This window comes from Oncorhynchus tshawytscha, linkage group LG06, assembly GCF_018296145.1.
Source record: "Oncorhynchus tshawytscha isolate Ot180627B linkage group LG06, Otsh_v2.0, whole genome shotgun sequence".
Lineage (NCBI taxonomy): Eukaryota > Metazoa > Chordata > Actinopteri > Salmoniformes > Salmonidae > Oncorhynchus > Oncorhynchus tshawytscha.
The window spans coordinates 79,687,920-79,712,520 of record NC_056434.1 but is presented as its reverse complement, the minus strand read 5'-3'; the positions used below and the strand labels follow the sequence as shown (position 1 = coordinate 79,712,520).

At 39.4% G+C, this 24,601-nt stretch overlaps 1 protein-coding gene across 5 annotated transcripts; it reads right to left on the bottom strand.

The window, feature by feature from the left end:
- Positions 1-8,139: 8,139 nt before the first annotated feature.
- On the bottom strand, positions 8,140-16,178 carry LOC112235221 (polymeric immunoglobulin receptor-like). 5 transcript variants are annotated; one of them, XM_042323650.1, is made up of 10 exons: positions 16,045-16,178; positions 15,556-15,861; positions 13,232-13,567; positions 12,951-13,062; positions 12,440-12,528; positions 12,194-12,234; positions 11,829-11,894; positions 8,816-8,905; positions 8,501-8,560; positions 8,140-8,251 (listed from the first exon to the last, which is right to left on the bottom strand). In XM_042323650.1, the coding sequence occupies exons 1-10, from the start codon at positions 16,103-16,105 to the stop codon at positions 8,231-8,233; spliced, it is 1,182 nt and encodes a 393-aa protein (XP_042179584.1). In that variant the 5' UTR covers positions 16,106-16,178; the 3' UTR covers positions 8,140-8,230. The 5 variants fall into 5 exon arrangements, with proteins under 5 accessions (XP_042179584.1, XP_042179583.1, XP_042179585.1 ...); XM_042323649.1 differs by having other exon boundaries at positions 8,159-8,254; XM_042323651.1 differs by lacking the exon at positions 11,829-11,894 and having other exon boundaries at positions 8,180-8,254; positions 8,816-8,899.
- Between the last annotated feature and the right edge of the window lie 8,423 nt (positions 16,179-24,601).

Genomic DNA, 24,601 nt, shown 5'->3' with positions numbered 1-24,601 from the left:
ACAATTCCGGGAGGACAATGTCAATTTATGACATTCCTGGGATTGTGGCAATTGCCTATCCTCTGGCTGCAACTCTCTTGAACATTCAGGCTGGCTTTAGGGTGTCTGAGGTACAATCTTACAACGGGGATGCATTGCTGGAAACCGAGTTTGCGCCTCCTATGTTGCAGATCGCCCCATTCAGAACCCAACCCTACCAGGCCCCAGCACCAACAATTCCCTGTCAGGCCCCAGCACTAGAGCCAACCTGCCAGGCCCCAGCACCAATTCAGCCCTGCCTAGCACAAGCTCAGACACAGACCTGCCCAGTTCTTATGCTAGCACTAGCTCACCCTTGCCCAACAATGCCATTGCTGACAGTGGACTGCCATCTCCAGAGGACATCCGGCCATGTCCAAAAGCCCCCGAAAACCAGCTTGCAAAGGAAGAAAACTGTGCAAAATAGCAATTCTATCTGACACACCAGTGAAGCACTAGAAATGGAAAAGAATAAGAAGAAGGCACAATCTAGCAAAAGGCTGTTTCCGAAGAAAGGGAAGCAAGGAGGGGGAAGTCAACATCTGGATCTGCAAAGAACAAGAAAGCAGCTAAAAAACTAAAAATCGTAGAAGAGTCATCATCAGAGGAAGAGGACTGCTTCTGCCTCGCCTGTGTGGAGCCATTTTCAAACAGCCTTCCAAAGGAGACTGGGTGAAGTGTGTGAGATGCAACAAATGGGCCCATGATGCTTGTACCTCAGGCCAGGCAATTTATGTGTGCCAGCACTGTGACTCTGAAGATGAGTCTGATTAGTCAGATACAGATGTACGTCGTATAGGCTGTTACAAAACTGCATGAGCGCATTAGTGTGTTTAAACACCATGTCTGTTTTGTTAAGACTTTAAACATTTATGCAAGTTATCTGCAGTATTACATTCCATTCCGATTCCAACAATTATTGTGGATCTATGTGCACGCCAGAGAACGTTCGATTTAAGTAAAGTGGTCGTGCCACTTAATTAATGTGTGCTCTGCCAGCATCATTGTTTTGATTGAAAGGCACGATTTGACAGATTCTCTAGGCATGATTGTTTTTATTTTGAGTTCTTTAATGAATTTGAATTTGGTTTTGAATTTGAAATTAAAATCAATATTCACAATTAATTAGTTGTGTTCTTATTTGATGATAAACCAATGTGACAATTTACCCGACGTAGTGTGACAATTTACCCGCCGATGGGTCAAATAGTCACAAGTGCACACTGTCGTGCCTTTGGCATCATTAAAGTGAAGACTTAATTTATCAAAACAATTCTCTGTAAATGTTATTATTAGATTAAACTAACTTAATCATGTAAATGTAATTAACCAGGTGGTTGGGGCACCAAGGAAAATCTTCAGATTACAAAGTTATACTTTTCCTAATATAACTTTTCAGATATTTTAATATCTGACCAATTAGTCTTCTAATTAATGAATCATTCTTTACCTCATGTTAGTCTCATTTCAAACGTCGAAGGTTGTTGGTTATCTGCGCGAACCCAGTCTTTGCTATGAATCATCCATACATCAATTGTCTTAATCATTTATTTATTAACTAACTAAATAATCACAGAAATGCATAAACAAACAACAATATATATGGTTACAAGGAAATGATAAGGGAGGTGGGTGTGGACTGAGAAGGCCGGGAAAGACAAGAGTCACTACACAGCAGATAATTAGAATAATTGAAATGCTAATCCTTTGCACATGAACGCTCACTCATTCGGGAACAACTGCAATCAATACATATATTTACGCTCAGTGTGTCGTCATGATCTCCGTTGGAATCGTCCTTTTCTGTTGGAAAGTTCATCCTAGATTCTCTCTGTGTCCCTGGAGTCTTTGGTTAGAATGGAATAGTTCAGAGTAACATTCAGAAATGTTCTTATAGAATAGCTGTTTCGGCAGTTGTCGGTCTTCGCATTCCAGGTCGACATAAATTCTAGCTGCAGACTAGTAATTAGTATCTAAGATTTGCTCTTATTCTGTCGGTATCGATAGACTCAGAGTTTAACCATTTCCAACAGTGTAGCCAATGCTCCACGTGGTTTGGTTAGGGATTCAACAACCGTTACAACCTTAGCTCCCTCAGGAATGCATGGTCTCTACTCAAACCTTAGCCCTCTTGGTAATCGAGGTACGCTTGGTCTGAAGTGGGCATCTCCAGGTGGGGTTTATAATCGCAACAGCAGAAAAGGGCTGTCCCATGACGCCAGATCAATGTCTGTGCTCATGGGGTGGGCCAATGACTCAGTTAAACTTTAAAGGGAACTGGATTCTCTTTCATTAAACAGTTTAAAACCACAATACATAATTTCACAAATAGTTTCATATTTACTCATTCATTTTATACAATAATTAGATGCAAAACTCATAACGGAGACTCTTGTATAAACAGAGTTATGGTAATGTGGCTGTATTGTCTCTCATGAGGTCACAAACATTACACAAAGTGGACCGGTCGGAGCTGGATTCTCCACTGACCGTTTACACATTCTCCAAAACATGGACAGTGTTCAGTTCTCAAGTTCTGTGATGTAGAAGAAGTTCCTTTGTTCTACTGTGAAACCCTCTTTCTATACTGCATGAGAGAGAGTCTCCTCCAGGAATTTATGACCTGAGATAACAGAGCCTGGGTGCAGGAGGGAGAAAGAGAGCTGGTAAGAGAGAGAGTTGGAGGGTACTCGCTATACCCAAAGAGGGCCACTTCATGACAACACTCTTTATTTAATGGTCTACAACTCCATACTGAAATAAGATATGAAGATGTAATGAATACAAAATATGTACCCAATACTTCCTTCTTTCATTTGGTATGACATTTATACCATTGTGATGTATTGTGTCCAGTAAATGTTAGACAGCGTGAAAAGTTTTACAACATACCTATTTTTTGACTATCTGATTTGTCATTTATGAATATGTTCTTCAATGTGTTTCTATGAGATAGTAGCAGTAAGGCCAAATTCAATGTTTCATCAAATAATTAAGTTATACACTTATTTATACTTACAAATTCTAAATGAAATACTTAAATTATCCTTGTTATCATCCTATGATGATGTTAAAACAGTTCCACATGTTAGCTTAGTAGAAACCAAGACTCGGGACCTCCTGATTAAACTTATGTAAACTACATAAGAACAACATTGTTTGAGACTGCAAACTGCAATCAGATAGACATGTATGAAGGGTGATACAGAAAGAGCAAGTGATTGTGGGACAGTATAATTAATCCATTTAGATACTAAATCAATTACTTTGCTTAATAAGTGATAATCATCATTGTGTACACTTACCCCTGGGCTCTGTGGTGTGTTGTTGACTGGGGCCTGAGAGGTGGAAGAGGAGACAGCAGGATCTCCAGTCCTAACAGCAGAGCTGTCTTTGATGGTGTAGTGGAAATTTCCTGTATTTACCAAATCATGAGAGCAAACCACCACACAAGTCAGAATTATCATAAAGTCCATCTTTAATTATTATGAGCTCCATCACAACCCTGTGACTCTCAGATCAATTCAGTGTCTATAAATGAATTCTCTGAGAGTGCTTACACATTGCAACTGAGATCCTTTATAGCAAAGACACACATAGTCAGACCGCATTGGCTATAAATTATCGTTCAGCTTTGGTCTCCTAAACTATGTTCTTATCTCGCTCGTACCACTCAGGACCAACACCATTACCTCACCCAATGGCATATATCAAATACACCCCCTACTGGACAAGATCACAGAGACAGTGACTGGCACACAGACATTGTGGAGCCAAGAGATAATTGGTTCCCCCTCAATCATCCCGTCACATGGTTTAAAAGAGACGTTTATACATGACACATTGACAGATAAGACTAACCAGATCTCTCCCCTTTCTGGGTCCACGTAACTTTGCCCACATAAGCATGCTATAAAATTAATAAAACATCTTATTTATAAATGTTACCCAACTAATTCTGATTCTGCCACAATGGTTGGCATGGTCGTTGCTATTATGAAAACAATATCAGATTATGTTTTTCACATACTAGCATCTATGCGAGGAAGTAAAGCTGGAATAAATACATATTATCAGGCTGATACTAATGTAAGTAAATTACTGAATTTAGATGTGAAGTAACTATACATATTGAATAGTTTATCGGGAACCAACCAGACATTACTTACTGATAAAGGGGTTCTCTGTGTTGCAGTTTGTTGGGTGACAGTGATGTGAACAGTCATCTCTAGTTCTCCCACTCTACACCAATACCAGTCAGTGTTGTCTACTCATAGTCCCTGTTAAAGGGGCAGTGCAGTCAAAAACATGATAAACCAGTTTTTCTATGATAGTTGCACACTATGAAGTTGAAATAACAACCTCTTAAATTGTGAAAATTATGATAATGCACTTTTGAAAAATAAAATCTGGAATTTCAGCCTGTTCAGGTGGGATGTGCTTTCTGGCCCACAGCATGAACTCTGATCTGATTATTCTGACCAATGACCAGTTGTATCCTCCTACTTTGAATGGGTAAGAGGGGAGTCTAATCGATCCCTTGTACATGTCAGGGCTGTGTATGTAAATAGATTAACATTTCTATCAACACACACTTGATCAGACTGAGGATTTCAATAGCAAAAGGAGCCTGAGGGAAAGAAATGATAAAAATAGATTAGAAGTTAATTCATGAAACAAACAGTAATTTATTATTAATATAGTCATGATTTAACATTTGTATTAAAAAAGATTGCATAAGCGATTGCATAAGACTCATCTTTTTGCAGCATCGGTGCTTAAAGTCACTGATCTTCCATCTAAAGTCCCAGAATTGCTCCTCATGCATGAGCCACTACCACCCAGCATGCAACACCTCATACCACCAGGTTATTGTAGTGAAAATAGACAGTGGCACTACCCACTGGGCACAGACGTCAGTTCAACGTCTAGTTTTGATTTACATTTGGTTGAGTAACAACTAACGTGAATTCAACGTGAAATCCACAAAACATTTGAAAAGATAAAAAACAATAACTACTTTCTGATGTTCATAAATATTACTGTCCTTAACTCTCTTCCTGATTCTGTTTGAATCTACATGCCCCCTCAGTGGTAGATAACATCTATGGTATTCTATGGTCTAGTTGTAACATAGTACATATTAATTTCAATACAGTGGCTTGCGAAAGTATTCACCCCCTTGGCATTTTTCTTATTTTGATGCCTTACAACCTGGAATTAAAATAGATTTTTTGGGGGTTATATCGTTTGATTTACACAACATGCCTACAACTTTGAAGATGCTAAATATTTTTTATTGTGAAACAAACAAGAAATAATACAACAAAAAAACAGAAAACTCGAGCGTGCATAAACTCCCCCAAAGTCAATACTTTGTAGAGCCACCTTTGCAGAAATTACAGCTGCATGTGTCTTGGGGTATGTCTCTATAAGCTTGGCACATCTAGCCACTGGGATTTTTGCCCATTCTTCAAGGCAAAACTGCTACAGCTCCTTCAAGTTGGATGGGTTCCATAGGTGTACAGGAATCTTTAAGTCATACCACAGATTCTCAATTGGATTGAGGTCTGGGCTTTGACCAGGCAATTCTAAGACATTTAAATGTTTCCCCTTAAACCACTCGAGTTTTGCTTTTTAACAGTATGCTTATGGTCATTGTCCTGCTGGAAGGTGAACCTCTGTACCAGTCTCAAATCTCTGGAAGACTGAAACAGGTTTCCCTCAAGAATTTCCCTGTATTTAGCACCATCTTTCATTCCTTCAATTCTGACCAGTTTTCCAGTCCCTGCCGATGAAAAACATCCCCACAGCATGATGCTGGCACTACCATGCTTCACTGTGGGGATGGTATTCTCGGGGTGATGAGAGGTGTTGGGTTTGCGCCAGACATAGCATTTTCTTGATGGCCAAAAGCTCAATTTTAGTCTCATCTGACCAGAGTACCTTCATCCATATGTTTGGGGAGTCTCCCACATGCCTTTTGGCAAACACCAAATGTGTTTGCTTATTTTTTTCTTTAAGCAATGGCTTTTTTTCTGGCCACTCTTCCTTAAAAACCCAGATCTGTGGAGGGTACGGCTTAAAGTGGTCCGATGGACAGATAGTCCAATCTCTGCTATGGAGCTTTGCAGCTCCTTCAGGGTTATCTTTGGTCTCTTTGTTGCCTCTCTGATTAATGCCCTCCTTGCCTGGTCCATGAGTTTTGGTGGGTGGCCCTCTCTTGGCAGGTTTGTTGTGGTGCCATATTCTTTCAATTTTTAATAATGGAATTATTGGTGCTCCATACAGTTTCAGATATATTTTTATAACCAAAGCCTGATCTGTACTTCTCCACAACTTTGTCCCTGACCTGTTTGGAGAGCTCCCTGGTCTTCATAGAACTGCTTGCTTGGTGGTGCCCCTTGCTTAGTGGTGTTGCAGACTCTGGGGCCTTTCAGAACAGGTGAACAGTATACAGTTGAAGTTGGACGTTTACATACACTTAGGTTGGAGTCATTAAAACTCGTTTTTTTCAACCACTCCACAAAATTATTGTGAACAAACTATAGGTTTGGCAAATCGTTTAGGACATCTACTTCGTGCATGACACAAGTAATTTTTTCCAACAATTGTTTACAGACAGATTATTTCACTTTTAATTCACTGTATCACAATTCCACTGAGTCAGAAGTTTATGTACACTAAGTTGAACAGCATGGAAAATTCCAGAAAATTATTTAATGTCTTTATAAGCTTCAGATAGGCTAATTGACATGATTTGACTCAAATGGAGGTGTACCTGTGTATTTATTTCAAGGCCTACCTTCAAACTCAGGGCCTCTTTGCTTGACATCATGGGAAAATCAAAAGAAATCAGCCAAGACCTCAGAAAAATATTGTAGACCTCCACATGTCCGGTTCATGCTTGGGAGCAATTTCCAAACGCCTGAAGTTACCACGTTCATCTGTACAAACAATAGTACGCAAGTATAAGCACCATGGCACCACGCAGCCGTCATACGGCTCAGGAAGGAGACTCGTTCTGTCTCCTAGAGATGAACATACTTTTGTGCGAAAAGTGCCAAATAATCCCAGAACAACAGCAAAAGACCTTGTGAAGATGCTGGAGGAAACAGGTACAAAAGTATCTATATCCACAGTAAAATGAGTCCTATATCGACATTACCTGAAAGGCTGCTCAGCAAGGAAGAAGCCACCAACTTATTGTGGGAAGCTTGTGGAAGTCTACCCAAAATGTTTGACCCAAGTTAAACAATTTAAAGTATATGTAAACTTCTGACCCACTAGGAATGTGATGAAAGAAATAAAAGCTGAAATAAATCATTTGCTCTACTATTTTCTGACATTTCACACTCTTAAAATAAAGAACGCCATTGAGATTGACCTAAAACATGGAACTTTTACTAGGATTAAATGCCAGGAATTGTGAAAAACTGAGTTTAAATGTATTTAGCTACATTGTATGTAAACTGTAAATACTGAGATCATGTGACAGATCATGTGACACTTAGATTGCACACAGGTGGACTTGATTTAACTAATCATGTGACTTCTGAAGGTAATTGGTTGCATCAGATCTTATTTATTTAGGGCTTCATAGCAAGGGGGTGAATACATATGCAGGCACCACTTCTGTTTTTTTTTTTTTTTTTGAAACAAGTAATTTTTTAAATTTCACTTCACCAATTTGGACTATTTTGTGTATGTCCATTAAATTAAATCCCCAAATAATCCATTTAAATTACAGGTTGTAATGCAACAAAATAGGAAAAATACCAAGGGGGATGAATACTTTTACATGGAACTGTACATTTTGTATTCAGCCTCATCATCATATTTATGGTGCATATTTATTTTGTTACACAGCTTGTACGTTAAAGTTACACTCTTGATCATGATTGGTTACTGGCATTGGACATTTGACTATATATATATGAGAGAAATAAGATGAACATGTAAACAACAAGAGACAAGGTGAAAAGGTGGATGGAACATAACTAATATAACAGATAGTGTATGTGGTGATGATGAAAACAAACACAGCAGACTTTCTTCAGCAGTTTATTACACTAAAGAATAGAGGGGTCTACCTGGGGTGGGTTAAGAGGTATGACAGAAGAATATTGGAGGCAGACAGATGTTGTGACACAGGAGAAGGGAGTGTTCTGTCCTTCCAGTAAAATGACGAGACAAATGTCTTCTCTGTCAGTCACTGCTGTGCTGCTGCCCTCTGCTGGAGAGGAAGTGAAACATTCAGTCACAATCAAACCACTGTAATCTTACAGACAATGGTAATGACAAGGTCCGCTTCTCAGAAAGTGGTGATACAGGTTTAAGTGCAGCAAAATAAAAAGGCTAAGAAAGATTTGTGTGGTTAAAGAGTGATTTTTAGTACACATAGTAATGTGGTGTTGTCTGTATCTTTGTTGAGAGATCAGCATCATCTGGTACAACAGACAGAGGAGACACCAACACTGACCTGTGTGGTCACCTGTAGAGCTAGTGAGCTGTAGACCACATTATCATCTGGTTCTGCTGACTACAGAGGAGGAACAGGTAGAGAGGTGAACAGGGACAGTTCTGTCATGATGGAGATACACTATAAAACACACTTCTCTGTGAAATTAAAAGTGTAGACAGTTATAATTGTGATATGTAACATAAAGGTGATATATTAGGCCTACAGCTATAATGGTGACGTAACCATGACTATATTAACACTGAGGAAACAATCACCTACTGTTGTTTCTGATAACATAATACTAGCTGTGGAGAATCAGTAGAACAGCTTTACCTTGGTCTGTCCTTTTAGTTGGGTCTTGTGCTGGAGGATGACAGTGCTGTATGTGACATCATCATCAGCTTCAGGAAATGGATCCTGTTGCTAGAGAGATACCCAAGTAACAAAAACGTGTTGTTATACTGTTATAGTGTACATTTACCTATTGCTTGTTCCAAGACAGAAAGTGATAGTGGAAATACAATTGTTTTCTAAAACAGATGCACATTTGCCAAGGCAGTGACGTTTTATGAGTAACAGCAATAATGTTGTCTACGAGTCGAGATGCTTGTAGCCATATGTTGACATTCTCTTCTGTCCTGAACTGATCAGGCATCGCAGTGCTGTACATCACGTCATGGCGTCTCTCTGGGTTTGGCCTCTGAGAAATGGACAGCACAGAAGATAAACACATGGCTACATGCATTGGAAGAGACCCGGAACTTCAGATGCTCAGCTGACTTTGCTCACCCTAGAGGAGGAGATCAACCATTTCCAGGCCCAGGGACATGGACTAGTCTGTGGCAACCTAAATGCCAGAACTAGACAAGAAGCCCTCAGCACGCAGGTGGAGAAAACACCTACCTGGAGGTGACAGCATTCCCTCCCCCATATGTCCCCTTAGACACAACTACGACAACATAACCAACAAAAATGGGTCACATCTCTTGCAGCTCTGTCGGACAATGGGTATGTACATAGTCAAAGGTAGGTTTCGAGGGGACTCCTACGGTATTTACACCTATAGCTCATCTCTTGGCAGTAGTGCTGAGACCCCTATCAGATCACAGCAAAATAACACTCTACTTGAACAGGGCTGAGCTCAATCATGAGGCATCAAAGCCAAAGGACCTGAATAATATTAAGAAATGCTATAGATGGAAGGAAAGTATTGTGGAAATCTACCATAAAACAATTAGGCAAGACAAATTCAATCCCTTTTCAACAATATCCTGGACAAAAATACACTACAGAACAAGAATGTACCGAGCAAATGTCAAATTGGCTTTTTACCAAATTACGGTATGACAGACAACGTATTTACCCTGTACACCCTAATCGACAACCAAACAAACCAAAACAAAGGCAAATTCTTCTTCAAATTCTTGTTAGTTTCAAAAAAGCTTTTGAATCAATTTGGCCTGCTGTACAAATTGAAGGAAAGTGGTGTTGCGTGAAAAAAATGACGTAAAATCCATGTACAAAAAAACACACATTTCTTCCACAGGGCCGGGGGGTGAGACAGGGATGCAGCTTAAGCCCCAACCTCTTCAACATATATATCAACGAATTGGCGAGGGCACGAGGACAGTCTGCAGCACCCGGACTCACTCTACTTGAATCTGAAGTCAAATGTCTACTGTTTGCTGATTATCTGGTGCTTCTGTCCTCAACCACAGAGGGCCTACAGCAGCACCTAGATTTTCTGCACAGATTCTGTCAGACGTGGGCCCTGATAATAAATCTCAGTAAGACGACAAATAATGGAGTTCCAAAAAAAGTCCAGTTGACAGGACAACAAATACAAATTCCATCTTGACACCGTTGCCCTAGAGCACCCAAACTATACATACCTTGGCCTAAACATCAGCACCACAGTAACTTCCAGAAAGCTGTTAACGATCTTAGAGACAAGGCAAGAAGGGCCTTCTATGCCATCAAAAGGAACATAAAATTAGACATACCAATTAGGATCTAGATAAAAGTACTTGAATCAGTTATAGAGCCTTTCGTGGTTGTAAATTCTGGGGTCTGCTCACCAACCAAAAATTCACACAATGGGACAGACATCGAATTGAGACTGCATGCAGAATATTGCAAGAATATCTTCTGTGTACAACGTAAAACACCAAATAATGCATGCTGAGCAGAATTAGGCCGATACCGCTAATTATCAAAATCCAGAAAAGAGACGATAAATTCTACAACTACCTAAAAGGAAGCGATTCCCAAACCTTCCATAACAGAGCCATCACCTGAATAAATATTTGACTATGTACAGACTCAGTGAGCAAAGCCTTGCTATTGAGAAAGGCTGCTAAAGGCAGACCTGGCTCTCAAGACAAGATGGGCTATGTGCATACTGCCCACAAAATGAGATGGAAACTGAGCTGCACTTCCTAACCTCCTGCCAAATGTATGACAATATTAGAGACACACAATTCCCTCAGGTTACACAGATCCACAAAGGATATATTTTGTTTGTTTTGTTTGATAAGCTGCCATATCTACTGGGTGAAATATCAGTGTGCCATCACAGCGACAACATTTGTGACCTGTTGCCACAAGAAAAGGTCAAACTGTGAAGAACAAACACCATTGTAAATACAACCCATATTTATGTTTATTTATTTTCAACACTGTATATAGCCACCACATGACATTTGAAATGTCTTTATTCTTTTGGAACTTCTGTTAATGTAACGTTTACTGTAATTTATATTGTTTATTTCACTTTTGTTTATTATCTATTTCATTTACTTTGGCATTGCTAACATGTTTCCCATTTCAATAAAGCCCTTTGAATTGAATTGAGAGAGAGAGAGAGAGAGAGAGAACCCCAGCTCACACTTCAGAGATGGAGGAGAAAGAGAGAGAGAGAGAAACAGGAGGAGAGAGAGAGAGTACCCCAGCTCACACTTCAGAGATGGAGGTGAAAGAGAGAGAGAAAAAGAGAGAGAAAGAGAGAGAGAAAGAGAGAGAGAGAGAGGAGGAGAGAGCGAGAGAAAGAGAGAGAAAAAGAGAGAGAGAGAAAGAGAGAGAGAGAGAGAGAGAGAGAGGGAGAGAGAGAGGGAGAGAGAGAGAGAGAACCCCAGCTCACACTTCAGAGATGGAGGTGAAAGAGAGAGAGAAAAGGAGAGAGAAAGAGAGAGAGAAAGAGAGAGAGAGAGAGAGAGAGAGGAGGAGAGAGAGAGAGAGAGAGAGAGAGGGAGAGAGAGAGAGAGAACCCCAGCTCACTGCGAAGATGGAGTGATTGGTACTAGTCCAAGATCACCACAGACCAAAACTAGGTTTATTCAGTTTGTACCTGCGGTGCTGTTTCTCTGGTGTGGGTCACTGTGCTGTATGTAATGTCCTGCTCAGGGTCAGCAGACTGGAAAGAAATAAATAGCCAAGAGAAACAGGACATGTCTATTTACCACCTTAACCACAGTTTGTTTCCAATGATATGATGCAGTCAGGTGTATATTTAGTGAACTGACAGTATTCACAACATTTTCAACATCGTGAGCACTGTAAGAGCTTGGGTTCAGTTAGAATATGGGACCTTTTATGTCAACTCATTGATGATCAACTAAACAGGTAACGCTGGAGTCAAATGGTAGATGATCCCAAATCAAGAACAGATTTGCAAATGGTTGAAAATAATAAAATTAAAGAAGTGTATCCTACCACTGAGTTGTTAGTTGTCTGGTCCTTGGCCTTATTGTCCTCTGGAATAAGGAGAGGGAGATTCTTCTGAGTTTGTTATAGTAAAATAATACCTCTGAATGGATTTCTTAAAGACAATTCCTCCAAGTATTTTCTGTCATTCAAGATGAATCACAGGCAAGAAATATACTGTTGGTCACAATACCAATACATTTAGTATTTTCTAAACTATTCTCCTTTTTATATTCACATAAAATGACTACTTACTATGCCTTCTCCACATCTTCCATGTTACTAGGATACCAGCTGTCACCACCACCAACATGCCCAGAGAGATGAGTAGGACTTTCACGGACCTGATGACAACTTGAATTAATAATACAATTAAAATAGATCATTATAAATTGATCATTTGTGAAAAGGTAACAACTTGTATGATAAGTGGAACAATTATTTATCTGTTCACATGTGTGGAAGTTGACCATGCAAATGAAGAGATGATATGATTATTATTGAGATTATTACTATACAAATAATGTTTTTTTTTTTGTGTGCAACTTGTTCTTGCAAATGACTGAGTATAACACAATAATGCTGCTACTTCTCACAAGGCAACCACAGAGATGTTCTAACCAGGAGGAAGTGATAACAGTCTCTACATGCATTTAGGGAGGGTGTTTGGTTAGCTGTTGTAGTGTATGATGGAATTGTTATGTTTCTCTGAGTTCATATTATCTAACAACATGTGGGATCAAACATCTGAAGGAGTGATAATAACCTCTGGTGGACTTCCTCCATGTTCCCCTCAGCTCCTTGACTTGTGTTGTCAGTCTGAACAGGCTCAGCAGTTGGAGAGGCAGAGGGTTGTTGAGGGGTTGGATCTTGGGTTGCTGTGAGGTAAAACAACAATATCATCAATGAAGTTAATGGTAAACCAGATAGTCAGGTTGTATAGCAACATCACATACATAGTTCATATTACAATTAGTTCCAGATGATACCAGTGGATAAAACAAAGTGAATCATATTGATCATAAAGTATGTGATTGATCTACTAACTTGAGGTCATCTTAGAGGTTCTCTGTGTTGCAGTTTGTTGACTGACAGTGATGTGAACAGGCATCTCTAGTTCTCCAACTCTACACCAATACCAGTCAGTGTTCTCCATCTTCAGTCCACTCATAGTCACTGTTAAGACTGTTCTGTTGTTGGCATCACTAGTCCGCTTTAATGTCACTGATGTTCCATTTAAAGTCCCAGAAAACCCACTCACACAATCACCACCCATCCTGCACCACTTCATATCTCCAGAATTACTATAGTAGCAACGGACAGTGACACTCCCTCCTTCTACTCCAGTCACTTCCTGTTGGTCCACATAGAGTTCTGGAGTACCTGAACACAGAGGTACAGACACCATAGAAAGACCTCAGCAGCAGACCTTTATTTCTAGTAGGTGTATGACCTTTACACATAGTGTTACTAGGTGATATGGTGCTGCTTGTGGTAGACAACGTTGAAAGACACAATGCAGACAGGAGACTTGAAACAAAGTTTACACCAACATCTACATATAGAAAACATAAAATAGACATATACAGTGGGGCAAAAAAGTATTTAGTCAGCCACTAATTGTGCAAGTTCTCCCACTTAAAAAGATGAGAGAGGCCTGTAATTTTCATCATAGGTACACTTCAACTATGACAGACAAAATGAGAAAAAAAATCCAGAAAATCACATTGTAGGATTTAATGAATTTATTTGCAAATTATGGTAGAAAATAAGTATTTGGTCAATAACAAAAGTTTATCTCAATACTTTGTTATATACCCTTTGTTGGCAATGACAGAGGTCAAACGTTTTCTGTAAGTCTTCACAAGGTTTTCACACACTGTTGCTGGTATTTTGGCCCATTCCTCCATGCAGATCTCCTCTAGAGCATTGATGTTTTGGGGCTGTTGCTGGGCAACACGTACTTTCAAATCCCTCCAAAGATTTACTATGGGGTTGAGATCTGGAGACTGGCTAGGCCACTCCAGGACCTTGAAATGCTTCTTACGAAGCCACTCCTTCGTTGCCCGGGCGGTGTGTTTGGGATCATTGTCATGCTGAAAGACCCAGCCACATTTCTTCTTCAATGCCCTTGCTGATGGAAGGAGGTTTTCACTCAAAATCTCACGATACATGGCCCCATTCATTCTTTCCTTTACACGGATCAGTCGTCCTGGTCCCTTTGCATATAAACAGCCCCAAAGCATGATGTTTCCACCCCCATGCTTCACAGTAGGTATGGTGTTCTTTGGATGCAACTCAGCATTCTTTGTCCTCCAAACACGACGAGTTGAGTTTTTACCAAAAAGTTATATTTTGGTTTCATCTGACCATATGACATTCTCCCAATCTTCTTCTGGATCATCCAGATACTCTCTAGCAAACTTCAGACGGGCCTGGACATGTACTGGCTTAAGCAGGGGGACACGTCTGGCACTGCAGGATTTGAGTCCCTGGCGGCGTAGTGTGTTACTGATGGTAGGCTTTGTTACTTTGGTCCCAGCTCTCTGCAGGTCATTCACTAGGTCCCCCCGTGTGGTTCTGGGATTTTTGCTCACCGTTCTTGTGATCATTTTGACCCCACGGGGTGAGATCTTGCGTGGAGCCCAGATCGAGTGAGTTTATCAGTGGTCTTGTATGTCTTCCATTTCCTAATAATAGCTCCCACAGTTGATTTCTTCAAACCAAGCTGCTTACCTATTGCAGATTCAGTCTTCCCAGCCTGGTGCAGGTCTACAATTATGTTTCTGGTGTCCTTTGACAGCTCTTTGGTCTTGGCCATAGTGGAGTTTGGAGTGTGACTGTTTGAGGTTGTGGACACATGTATTTTATACCGATAACAAGTTCAAACAGGTGCCATTAATACAGGTAACGAGTGGAGGACAGAGGAGCCTCTTAAAGAAGAGGTCTGTGAGAGTCAAAAATCTTGCTTGTTTGTAGGTGACCTAATACTTATTTTCCAACATGATTTGCAAATAAATTCATAAAAAATCCTACAATGTGATTTTCTGGATTTTTTTTCTCATTTTGTCTGTCATAGTTGAAGTGTACCTATGATGAAAATTACAGGCCTCTCTCATCTTTTTAAGTGGGAGAACTTGCACAATTGGTGGCTGACTAAATACTTTTTTGCCCCACTGTACCTACATTCCTCAGGTCAACTTGAACAATAAAGGTAATACCAGATACCAGACACGGTTCCTTGTTACAAGGAAATGAAACGAGAACACCAGTCATGTAGTTTGTGAAAGCTGGTATTTTCGGAGAGTCTGATCCTTACTGAGAACTACCTATTCTACTTTACTGAATTGTAAGAGTTGCAGGGATCTTACCTGGAGTGACAGACAGGTAGAGCAGTTGTATCATGCTATCTGTTCCTCCATTGATCTCCACAACACACCTGTAAGTATTAGAGTCGTCTGGCTCCAGATCAGTCATGATCACAGTGAAGACTTTCTGGGTGATGTCATCAGAGATTGATGCCCTATCAGTGCTCTTAGGATGGTCAGTGCGTACTACAGAGGAGCAATGAGTCCAACCATAACCTTTACACCAGTACTTCACGTGGTTTATGTAATACTGATCATAGCTACATGGGATGGTGATGGAGCCTCCTGTCTGCACAGACACATGCCTCCCTGTGGACATATCAACACAAAACACATTTAGGTTTGAATACAATACAATCTGCACTGCAGAAAACAAAATCCCATTGCTTGTAAACTATAGACAGCTTTTTAATGATTGAGATTTATTACACAGTGTTTACGGTGAATTGACCCACTGGACTTCAGCCCTTCATATAAACATGTTTCACATACCTGCTGAGACTCTGTAGAAGATGATGAAGAGGAGGAGGGGGAAGGAGAGATGGTTAGCCATGTGAGGGTTTCAGTCTGCATGTAATATTAAATGGTACCTGAGCACAAATGTGTGTAAAGGACCAAGGCACCAGCCAGAATGACTCTACTTCCTAATGTTAGTACACTGTCTGTAACTCTCTTCCTGCTTCTGTTTGTGTGTATATTCCCCCCTCAGTGGCAGACAGCAACTATTGCATCATATGGACTAATTTAACCTAAAACTAAACCTAAAATATATTTCAGCTTTCTCTAAGGGTTTTGGGACCACTATATATGAAACTATATGATAAATGTCCTGCATATGCTAAAACATGTAGTGATGGGTACTAGACCAAGACCTCCATAGACTCTCACTTTAAACCAGGTTCATGGTTCAGGGTCCTCTGGACCACAACCTAGTCTGATGTGGTTTTACGTTCCACAAGAACAGACTCTTTCTCTCTCTCCCTCTATACAGGAAATGAACCCTGGTCATGTACAGCTCATAACTACAGATGTCCTCCAAGTGAAGATGGTAAAGTTAGCTCATGAAGCTGCATTACCAGAATGCTGCAAGTTTCAGCTAAACTCATTCCCTGATGTCACGTTAAATGCTGAGCTGTACGTTCTGTTATTGGCTCCAGCACAGCAAACTACTTCAGATACATCAGAATTGAACTCTCAAACCTACAGACCACAGTGCTCACATTATGTTATGACAAATTATCTTGAGAATAATAAAATGTCTTTGAAAATGTTTATTACAGTTTTTTTAATTGCTTTGGTACTATTTTCACACTTGTGGAAACATTTCACAACGTTTAGTACAAAACAGATCCTCAAAAAGGACACACAAAATCACTCAGTAACTTTTTCCACCAAACCTAATCAGTATTTAATCTATAAACACCTTTCATATAAAGTAATTGCCCCTCACAATGCAATGCTCACAATACTTTTCATATGATTCTCTTCTCACTTGTTTAAATACATTTGACCATGAGGTAATCCAACGGTGCTCCAATCACTTAACCGTTTGGTAAACATAACGTTTTTAAACTGGTTTGTCTACTATATATGGATTTTGAGAAATACATAAATAAAATATGTTTGTATAGTATAAACATCTAAATGACATGTATAATACATAAAGCCAAGAGTCTGCAAAGCTGTCCTCAAGTTAAAGGGTGGCTACATTGAAGAATCTAAAGTATAAAATATAGTTTGATTTGTTTAACACTTTTTTGGTTAATAAATGATTCCATGTGTGTTATTTCATAGTTCTGATGTCTTCACTATTATTCTACAATGTAGAAAATAGTACAAATAAAGAACAACTCTTGAATGAGTAGGTGTTGTAAAACCTTTGACCGGTAGTGTATGGAAATAAGGTAAACCTGTTTTTGTTTTGTCGTAATGGGGTAGTGTGTGTAGATTGATTAGGTTTGTTTGTATTTCATCCATTTTAGAATAAGGCTGTGACATAACAAAATGTGGAGAAGGGAAGGGGTGTGAATAGTTTCTGAATCCACTGTACATTCTATTGTTGGATCCAACACAGCAAACTATTTATGATAAATCAATTTCACACTCAAACTCACTGAGCACAACATCTAGTGACAAATTATCTTGAGAACAATAAAATGTCTTTAAAATGTTTTATTAGTAAAGCCTTTATATATTCCATTGAAGCTGGAGAAGGTAAAGACAGAATAGTTCTCCAAGGCTGATTAAACAAGTGGAGGATTTGTTACAGAAAACCAGACAACCAAATATCAACTTTGAAACAACTCAAGAACTCAGGATTCATAAATGAACCAAAAACATTTAAATGTAACCTTGTGTGTGTGGTTTGGTTTTACTATCCTTGTGGGTAAAACAAGAACCATTTAGACAAGTCAAAATTCAAAAACAAATCAAATCAAATGTATTGTTCACATACACATGTTGAGCAGATGTTATTGCAGGTGTAGTGAAATGCTTGTGCTTCTAGCTCCGACAGTGCAGTAATATCTATTACAATTAGGGTTAGAAATTAAGGTTAGAATCCTAATTAGGGTTAGGGGAAACAGGATTTTGAATTGGCATACATTTTTTTGGTCCCCACAAAGATTGTAAAACATACATGTGTGTGTTTTATCCTGAAGAAAGCTAAACATGTTTGTCTACCTGCCCCCCTCAGTGGAAGATAGCAACTATTGCATTATGTAGACTAGTTTAACCCAAAACTCATAGTCACTACAATGTATTTCACCTTCCAGGGCTCTTAGGGATCAAGAGTCACTATTATCCTGTTAACCTCTGCTGGAAAATAGGTCACTAGTGATTAAACAAAGAAATGTCTAGAATTAAGAGCACATGAGCTACAGAGATGGAGTGATGACATCCTTCCAATTAGAGATCAACCCTGGTCATAGACACAGCTCAAAACCACAGATGTCCTCCAACCTAAACTGTTAGTTATCTCAGGAAGCTGCTGTGTTTTTTTTTTTGTTTACCTTTATTTAACTAAGCAAGTCAGTTAAGAACAAATTCTTATTTTCAATGACGGCCTAGGAACACTGGGTTAACTGCCTGTTCAGGGGCAGAACGACAGTTTTGTACCTTGTCAGCTCAGGTTTGGAACTTGCAACCTTCTGGTTGCTAGTCCAACGCTCTAACCACTAGGCTACCCTGCCGCCCCACAAGGCTGCAGGTTTCTGGTAAACTAAGTCATGCTATGACATCTTGTTAAACACTTGTTGTCTCCAACAGAGCAAATAACTTCGATACATCAGAATTTCAGATTTTCATTCACGGAATTTCACAGAATTTGGTAACAGATGATCTTGATAACAGTAAAACATGTTTATTAGCAAGTAAATTAAATATTCAATAAAATGTGGAGAATGTGAAGAAAGTAAAGACATATCCCGCAATGAAAAATGTGCAAATGCTAAATAAATCTAGTTTCTACTCATCCTGTTTCACCTCAGAGTCGGGTTACTCTGAACTTCACCACAGCAATGACGTTACACAGGATGAAGAGCACTGCATTAACAGTTTTCTGAAGGTAGAAGAGTGTTCTCTCCCATCTGTAGAAGAACAACACTGCTTTGAGGACATGATACTCTGCAAATGTCAATCAGACATATATAATTTAAGAATGAGGCATTCAGGGGACATATCTCTTTTGTATGTGATTTTAAAACAACACAATTCATTAATCCAATAATTGACATTTAAATAAATGACCTTTTTGCTTGTTGAGTACCGGTTAGAGGTGGTAGTGTACACTTACCCCTGGGCTACATGGTGTGTGTTGTTGACTGGGGCCTGAGAGGTGGAAGAGGAGACAGCAGGATCTACAGATGTGGGTGAGGTCAGAGAGATGTCTTGAGTGGTCTGTTTGTCTGTCAAGGTGCAACAGTTTCCGTATGTAATTTATTAGTGTTGAAGTGACACAATTTCAGCGTGAGATGGTAATGCTTTAAATTAACAAAATGACTTCAGTTGGATTCTGTGAATTTGAAAGACTCATTCCACTATTTTTGGTTATAACTGGTCTCATTACTTACTAATGATGGTGTCAGTCTGTGTTGTGGTCAGTTGATTAACAGTGGAGATGATGATGTTGCAATAGGGGTTAGGGGTGGTGGTGGAGGCAGGTGTGGTACTCTGTGTTGTGGTCAGTTAATTGACAGTGATGTGAACAGGCATCTGTAGGTCTCCTCTGGAACACCAGTACCAGCCAGTATCTCCCATATTAAATCCATTCAGAGTCACTGTTAAAATGTGTCTGTTGTTATGATCAATGTTTTGCTGTGATGTCACTGATGTTCCATCTAAAATCGCTGAATATCTCCCCACCAAGGGGATATAGTAGATACCCATCTTGCACCACAACCACCTCTTAACCACAGTGTTACTATAGTGACAATGGACAGTGACACTCCCTCCTTCTACTCCAGAAACTTCCTGTTGGTCCACATAGAGTTCTGGTGTACCTGAACACAGAGGTACAGTCACAAATTCACCAAGGGAGAAGCAACACATGTCATATCATAGACAATGATGTACACTGATGGACAAAACATTAAGAACACCTGCTCTTTCCATGACATAGACTGACCAGGTGAATACAGGTGAAAGATACAATCCTTTATTGATGTCACTTGTTAAATCCACTTCAATCAGTGTAGATGAAGAAGAGGAGACAGGTTAAAGAAGAGTTTTTAATCCTTGAGACAATTGAGACGGATTTGTATGGGCAAGACAAAAGCTTTAAGTGCTTTTGAACAGGGTATGGTAGTAGGTGCCAGGTGCACCGGTTTGAGTGTGTCAAGAACTGCAACGCTGCTGGGATTTTCACACTCAAAGTTTCCCTTGTGTATCAAGAAAGGTCCACCACCCAAAGGTTATCCAGCCAACCTGACACACTGTAGAAACCGTTAGAGTTAACATGAGCCAGCATCTCTGTGGAATGCAACTCAACGTTAGTGTCCCTAATGTTTTCTACCCTCAGTGTGTACAAACACTAGATTGCTGAAGCTATGTATTGGCCAATGAGAGGCTTTGAAGCACCTGTCTACCATATTGGTACTCCTCAGAAGGAGTGGTCTTCAACAGGAATGAATGGAATTCCACAGTATTTCAACTTCATGTCTCAAAGATAATTAATGCATGTATTTAAAGACACACTCCAGCTATTAATGAACATTTCCTGTTGAGTAATAAAATCCCAAATATATTTAAGGGTAAAAAAAATAGGTTGTGAGCAAAATAGTGTTTTTAGTTTCGACGTTTTGGTCTAATGGGAATCCGTGATGTCATCGGCCTCACCCTTATGGGAACAATAGAGGAACGATGGACAACAAAAGAGGAAAGGTCCATCCCACACCTGTGCCATGTCATGAGGATACCTAGACCACCTATTGAGATGTGATCAATGAGGTGAAAAGGTGACTGGAGCGAGACTTTATGTATTTCTCTGGTTTAGTGAGGACAGAAATATTAGTACTCTCAAGAAATTTGATTGAAAATGTTTTTAAATGTTTTTTTACTCCAATATTTGTAAACATGCTTAATATAATTGTGTTAGCTTGGATGGTCACGCCTTGCATCCATAGCTCTGTCTATGATTTTTAGTGGTTACATTTCTCCAGGCTCATTCCTCATTACCTGCTCTTGGTAGATAGCTGTGGAACTCTCTTTCTTATTGGTCTTAAAGTAGACCTGGAGGTCTGTCTACTGGGTAACTTTACTAACACCAATCTTAGGCAAAGCCATACTATAAAGCTAACAGAAATATTGCTAGCTATTGCCAATAAATGTATTGCCTTGAAATGGAAATTAGATTCCACCCTGCCAGTTGCAATGTGGCTATCGGAAGTTAATAGCTGTATCCCTTTGGAGAAAACCACTTACTGCTTAAGGAATAAGTTAAAGACATTTTACAGAATTTGTCAACCTTTTATTGACGATATGGAGAATCTCCCCCCACATTTCATTGATTGAATCTCTATATAATCCTCACATAATGTTTCACACGTAATCTATAATATGTAGCCTATGGCAGGTGATCCAATGTCTCGTTATTATATATAATATATATATATAATAATTATATATATATTTATTTTGTTACGCTCGTCTGTTACTGTCACTTTGTCCTATCGTTGTCTAATATCTTTTCACTTTTGTTTTGAATGTTCTTACTTAATTGGAAAATGCAAAAATAAAATATTCCAAAAAAAAGAAGTAAAAAGTCACAAGGGGGTGTGGTATACGGCCAATATTCCATGGCTAAGGGATGTTCTTTCGCACGACGCAACGCAGTGCCTTGATACAGCCCTTAGCTATAGTATATTGGCCATATACCACAAACTCTTCAGGTGCCTTATTGCTATTTAAAACTGGTTACCAATGTAATTAGAGCAGTAAAAATACATGTTTTGTCATACCCGTGGTATACAGTATGATATACCATGGCTGTCAGCCAATCAGCATTCAGGGCGGGAACTTCCAAGTTATGTTAACTAATTTACAGCATGGTGATTGCACCATGGATTGCCACAACTCCATCCCACCAAAACAAGCTGACATTTTAGGCTCTTTCCAAACAGCTCTTACACTAAAAGGGCATTAACATAATTTTCACAATTTCACAGTATTTGTCCAACCTCATAGTGTGGAAATACAGTATATATAAAACACAGGAAAATCACATTTTGGGCCTTTAAGGTGTCTGTAATAGAATATATTTGTCAAAAAATATTTGCAGACATTACTAAATGCATTTCTATATCTTCAGATAAAGGCAGTGCAGTTGCTTTAAAATGGAGTGGAGGCAGCGGCTGGTGTGGAGTTACTATTGGTTTATTTGACAAAAGTTAGTTTTAGACGATGCCCATATGTCTTGGGCCCTAAACGCAACATGCTTCTGCATTTACGGTTCACTGCTGCATTCACTTGCTATCGTAGTTCTGTGGAGTTCCTAGTTCCAGAATTACAACAGAAACTGAGAAAAAGTTGCTGCCTGAGTTGCCGAGTGTGTTACGTTTAACCAAATCAAATCAAATCAAATTTTCATATTGACCCCAATCTCAAATTCACTATTGAATGTGACACTAAGCGTGTTCATTACCTCGATATGTGGATTGAGAAATGAAATGGAACCCTGTTTACCACTCTGTATAGAACAGAAACAGACAGAAATAATATATTACAGGGGGCCAGTTTCCAACCTGAGCCATTACAAAGAGGACTTCCAAGAAGCCAGTTTTTCAGACTGTGCAGTAAATGCCTCCACAGAGGATTATCTAGAAAAAGCAGCGGAGATGCATGATAGCCTCTTCTTAGAAACCTACTCTCCACAATGTGTGGATGGAGCTCTTTAATTGGCATTGGGGAAAACACGAGATGAACTGCTACAAAAAGACCCACTAGAGCTAAATAACTTTCTGGAATGTTCACCACCACATACACTTTGAACTTGCAAAAAATGGTTGATGCTGTCAAGAAATGTTTTATCATCGGACCCAGCTTTTCCAGCTGAATTTAAGAATCCACCACTTATTGTATATTGGAGAGGTCGCAATTTATGAGATAAATTGGCCCATGCCAACTGCCAGCCACAAAAGAAAATCAGCCAGGCTCTTTACCGCCCTCTACCGAATGGTTGCTATAAATGCAGAGGTTGCGCACAGTGCAACAATATGTTGAAGTGTGAATATTTCTGCCACACACACACAGGAAAATAGTTCCAAATAAATGACATTATTACGTGCTCCACCACCCACGTTATTTACATTATTAAATGTCCATGTGGGCTCTGTTATGTCGGTAAAACCTCTCGTTCTTTCTAACAGAGAATCTGTGAGCTTATAAATTCAATCAGGAGAAACGACAGGGATTATCCAGTCGCGGTACATTTGAATGACCTAAAACATGACATTTCTACCTTTATATTTTGTGTCAGAGAGAAAGTTAAGATATCAGACAGGGAAGGTGATATAAATAATACTCTGAGCAAACATTATTTCCTAAAGGTCTTATTGATGAAATACCTATGTATGTAATGTTGTTAATGTGAACATGAATTATGTCCCTATTTCAGATTTCTCTGACCTTTTTCTTGCGTTGTACCCAATGATTGATGAAAATTATATTTTTTGTAGGTGCATGGTAACAGTTGAATCAACTTGACAAAATAAGAAACCAGCACACTGCCCTTATATTTTTCTTATTTTTCACATTTATTCAACTGTTACCATGCACCTGCAAAAAAGACAACTCAGATGTGCGAGTGCCTTTTGAATTTTCAAGTTAGAAAATAGGAAGTTCTGACGAGCACGTAATTACAGCATTTGATAGTTGTCACTAGCTTCCATAGCAACAAAGTCATAAAGCCCACCCATTTCTACCAGTAATCTTCTTAAAAGTGTATTTTAAACCTATCTTTAACCCTAAACTAACCACACTGTTAACCTTATCCCTAACCTTAAATAACATGCTGACTCTGTGGCTGTGGAATCTGACTCTGTGGCTGTGGAATCTGACTCTGTGGCTGTGGAATCTGACTCTGTCGCTGTGGAATCTGACTCTGTGGCTGTGGAATCTGACTCTGTGGCTGTGGAATCTGACTCTGTGGCTGTGGAATCTGACTCTGTGGCTGTGGAATCTGACTCTGTGGCTGTGGAAGCTAATGGAATCTGCTTATCATGGTCTGCCCACGACTCCGGTTATGGGACCAGCTCAACCCCAGCCTTTAAATTGCTTTAGCCCCTCCTACAGAAACAATGCATTTCAATCAAAAAAACAACACATTCAAAATTACAAATAATATTCAAAATAACATAATAAAAGGTGCCATAAATTAATCAAAGTAAATGTTGATGGATACCAACTTAGGGAACTTAAACAGTAACCTATGATAAATGACCCACTGTTAATAACCCCCCTCCCTCATACTTTAACAGAGTTGGTTTGAACCCCGGGAACTCCTTTACATGTGTCCTTCAACTCTCCACTTGGGTTCATCATTTATTTTGGGCAG

What these genes read in the sequence shown, in the direction of transcription:
- LOC112235221 (XM_042323649.1), bottom strand. Translation starts at nt 16,105, where the DNA reads ATGGCTAACCATCTCTCCTTCCCCCTCCTCCTCTTCATCATCTTCTAC. An exon ending in CTACCTGTCTGTCACTCCAG is followed by an intron (nt 13,568 to 15,555) that starts GTAAGATCCCTG and finishes CTCTGTGTTCAG; the next exon opens with GTACTCCAGAACTCTATGTG. An exon ending in AACCTCTAAGATGACCTCAA is followed by an intron (nt 13,063 to 13,231) that starts GTTAGTAGATCA and finishes TTTACCTCACAG; the next exon opens with CAACCCAAGATCCAACCCCT.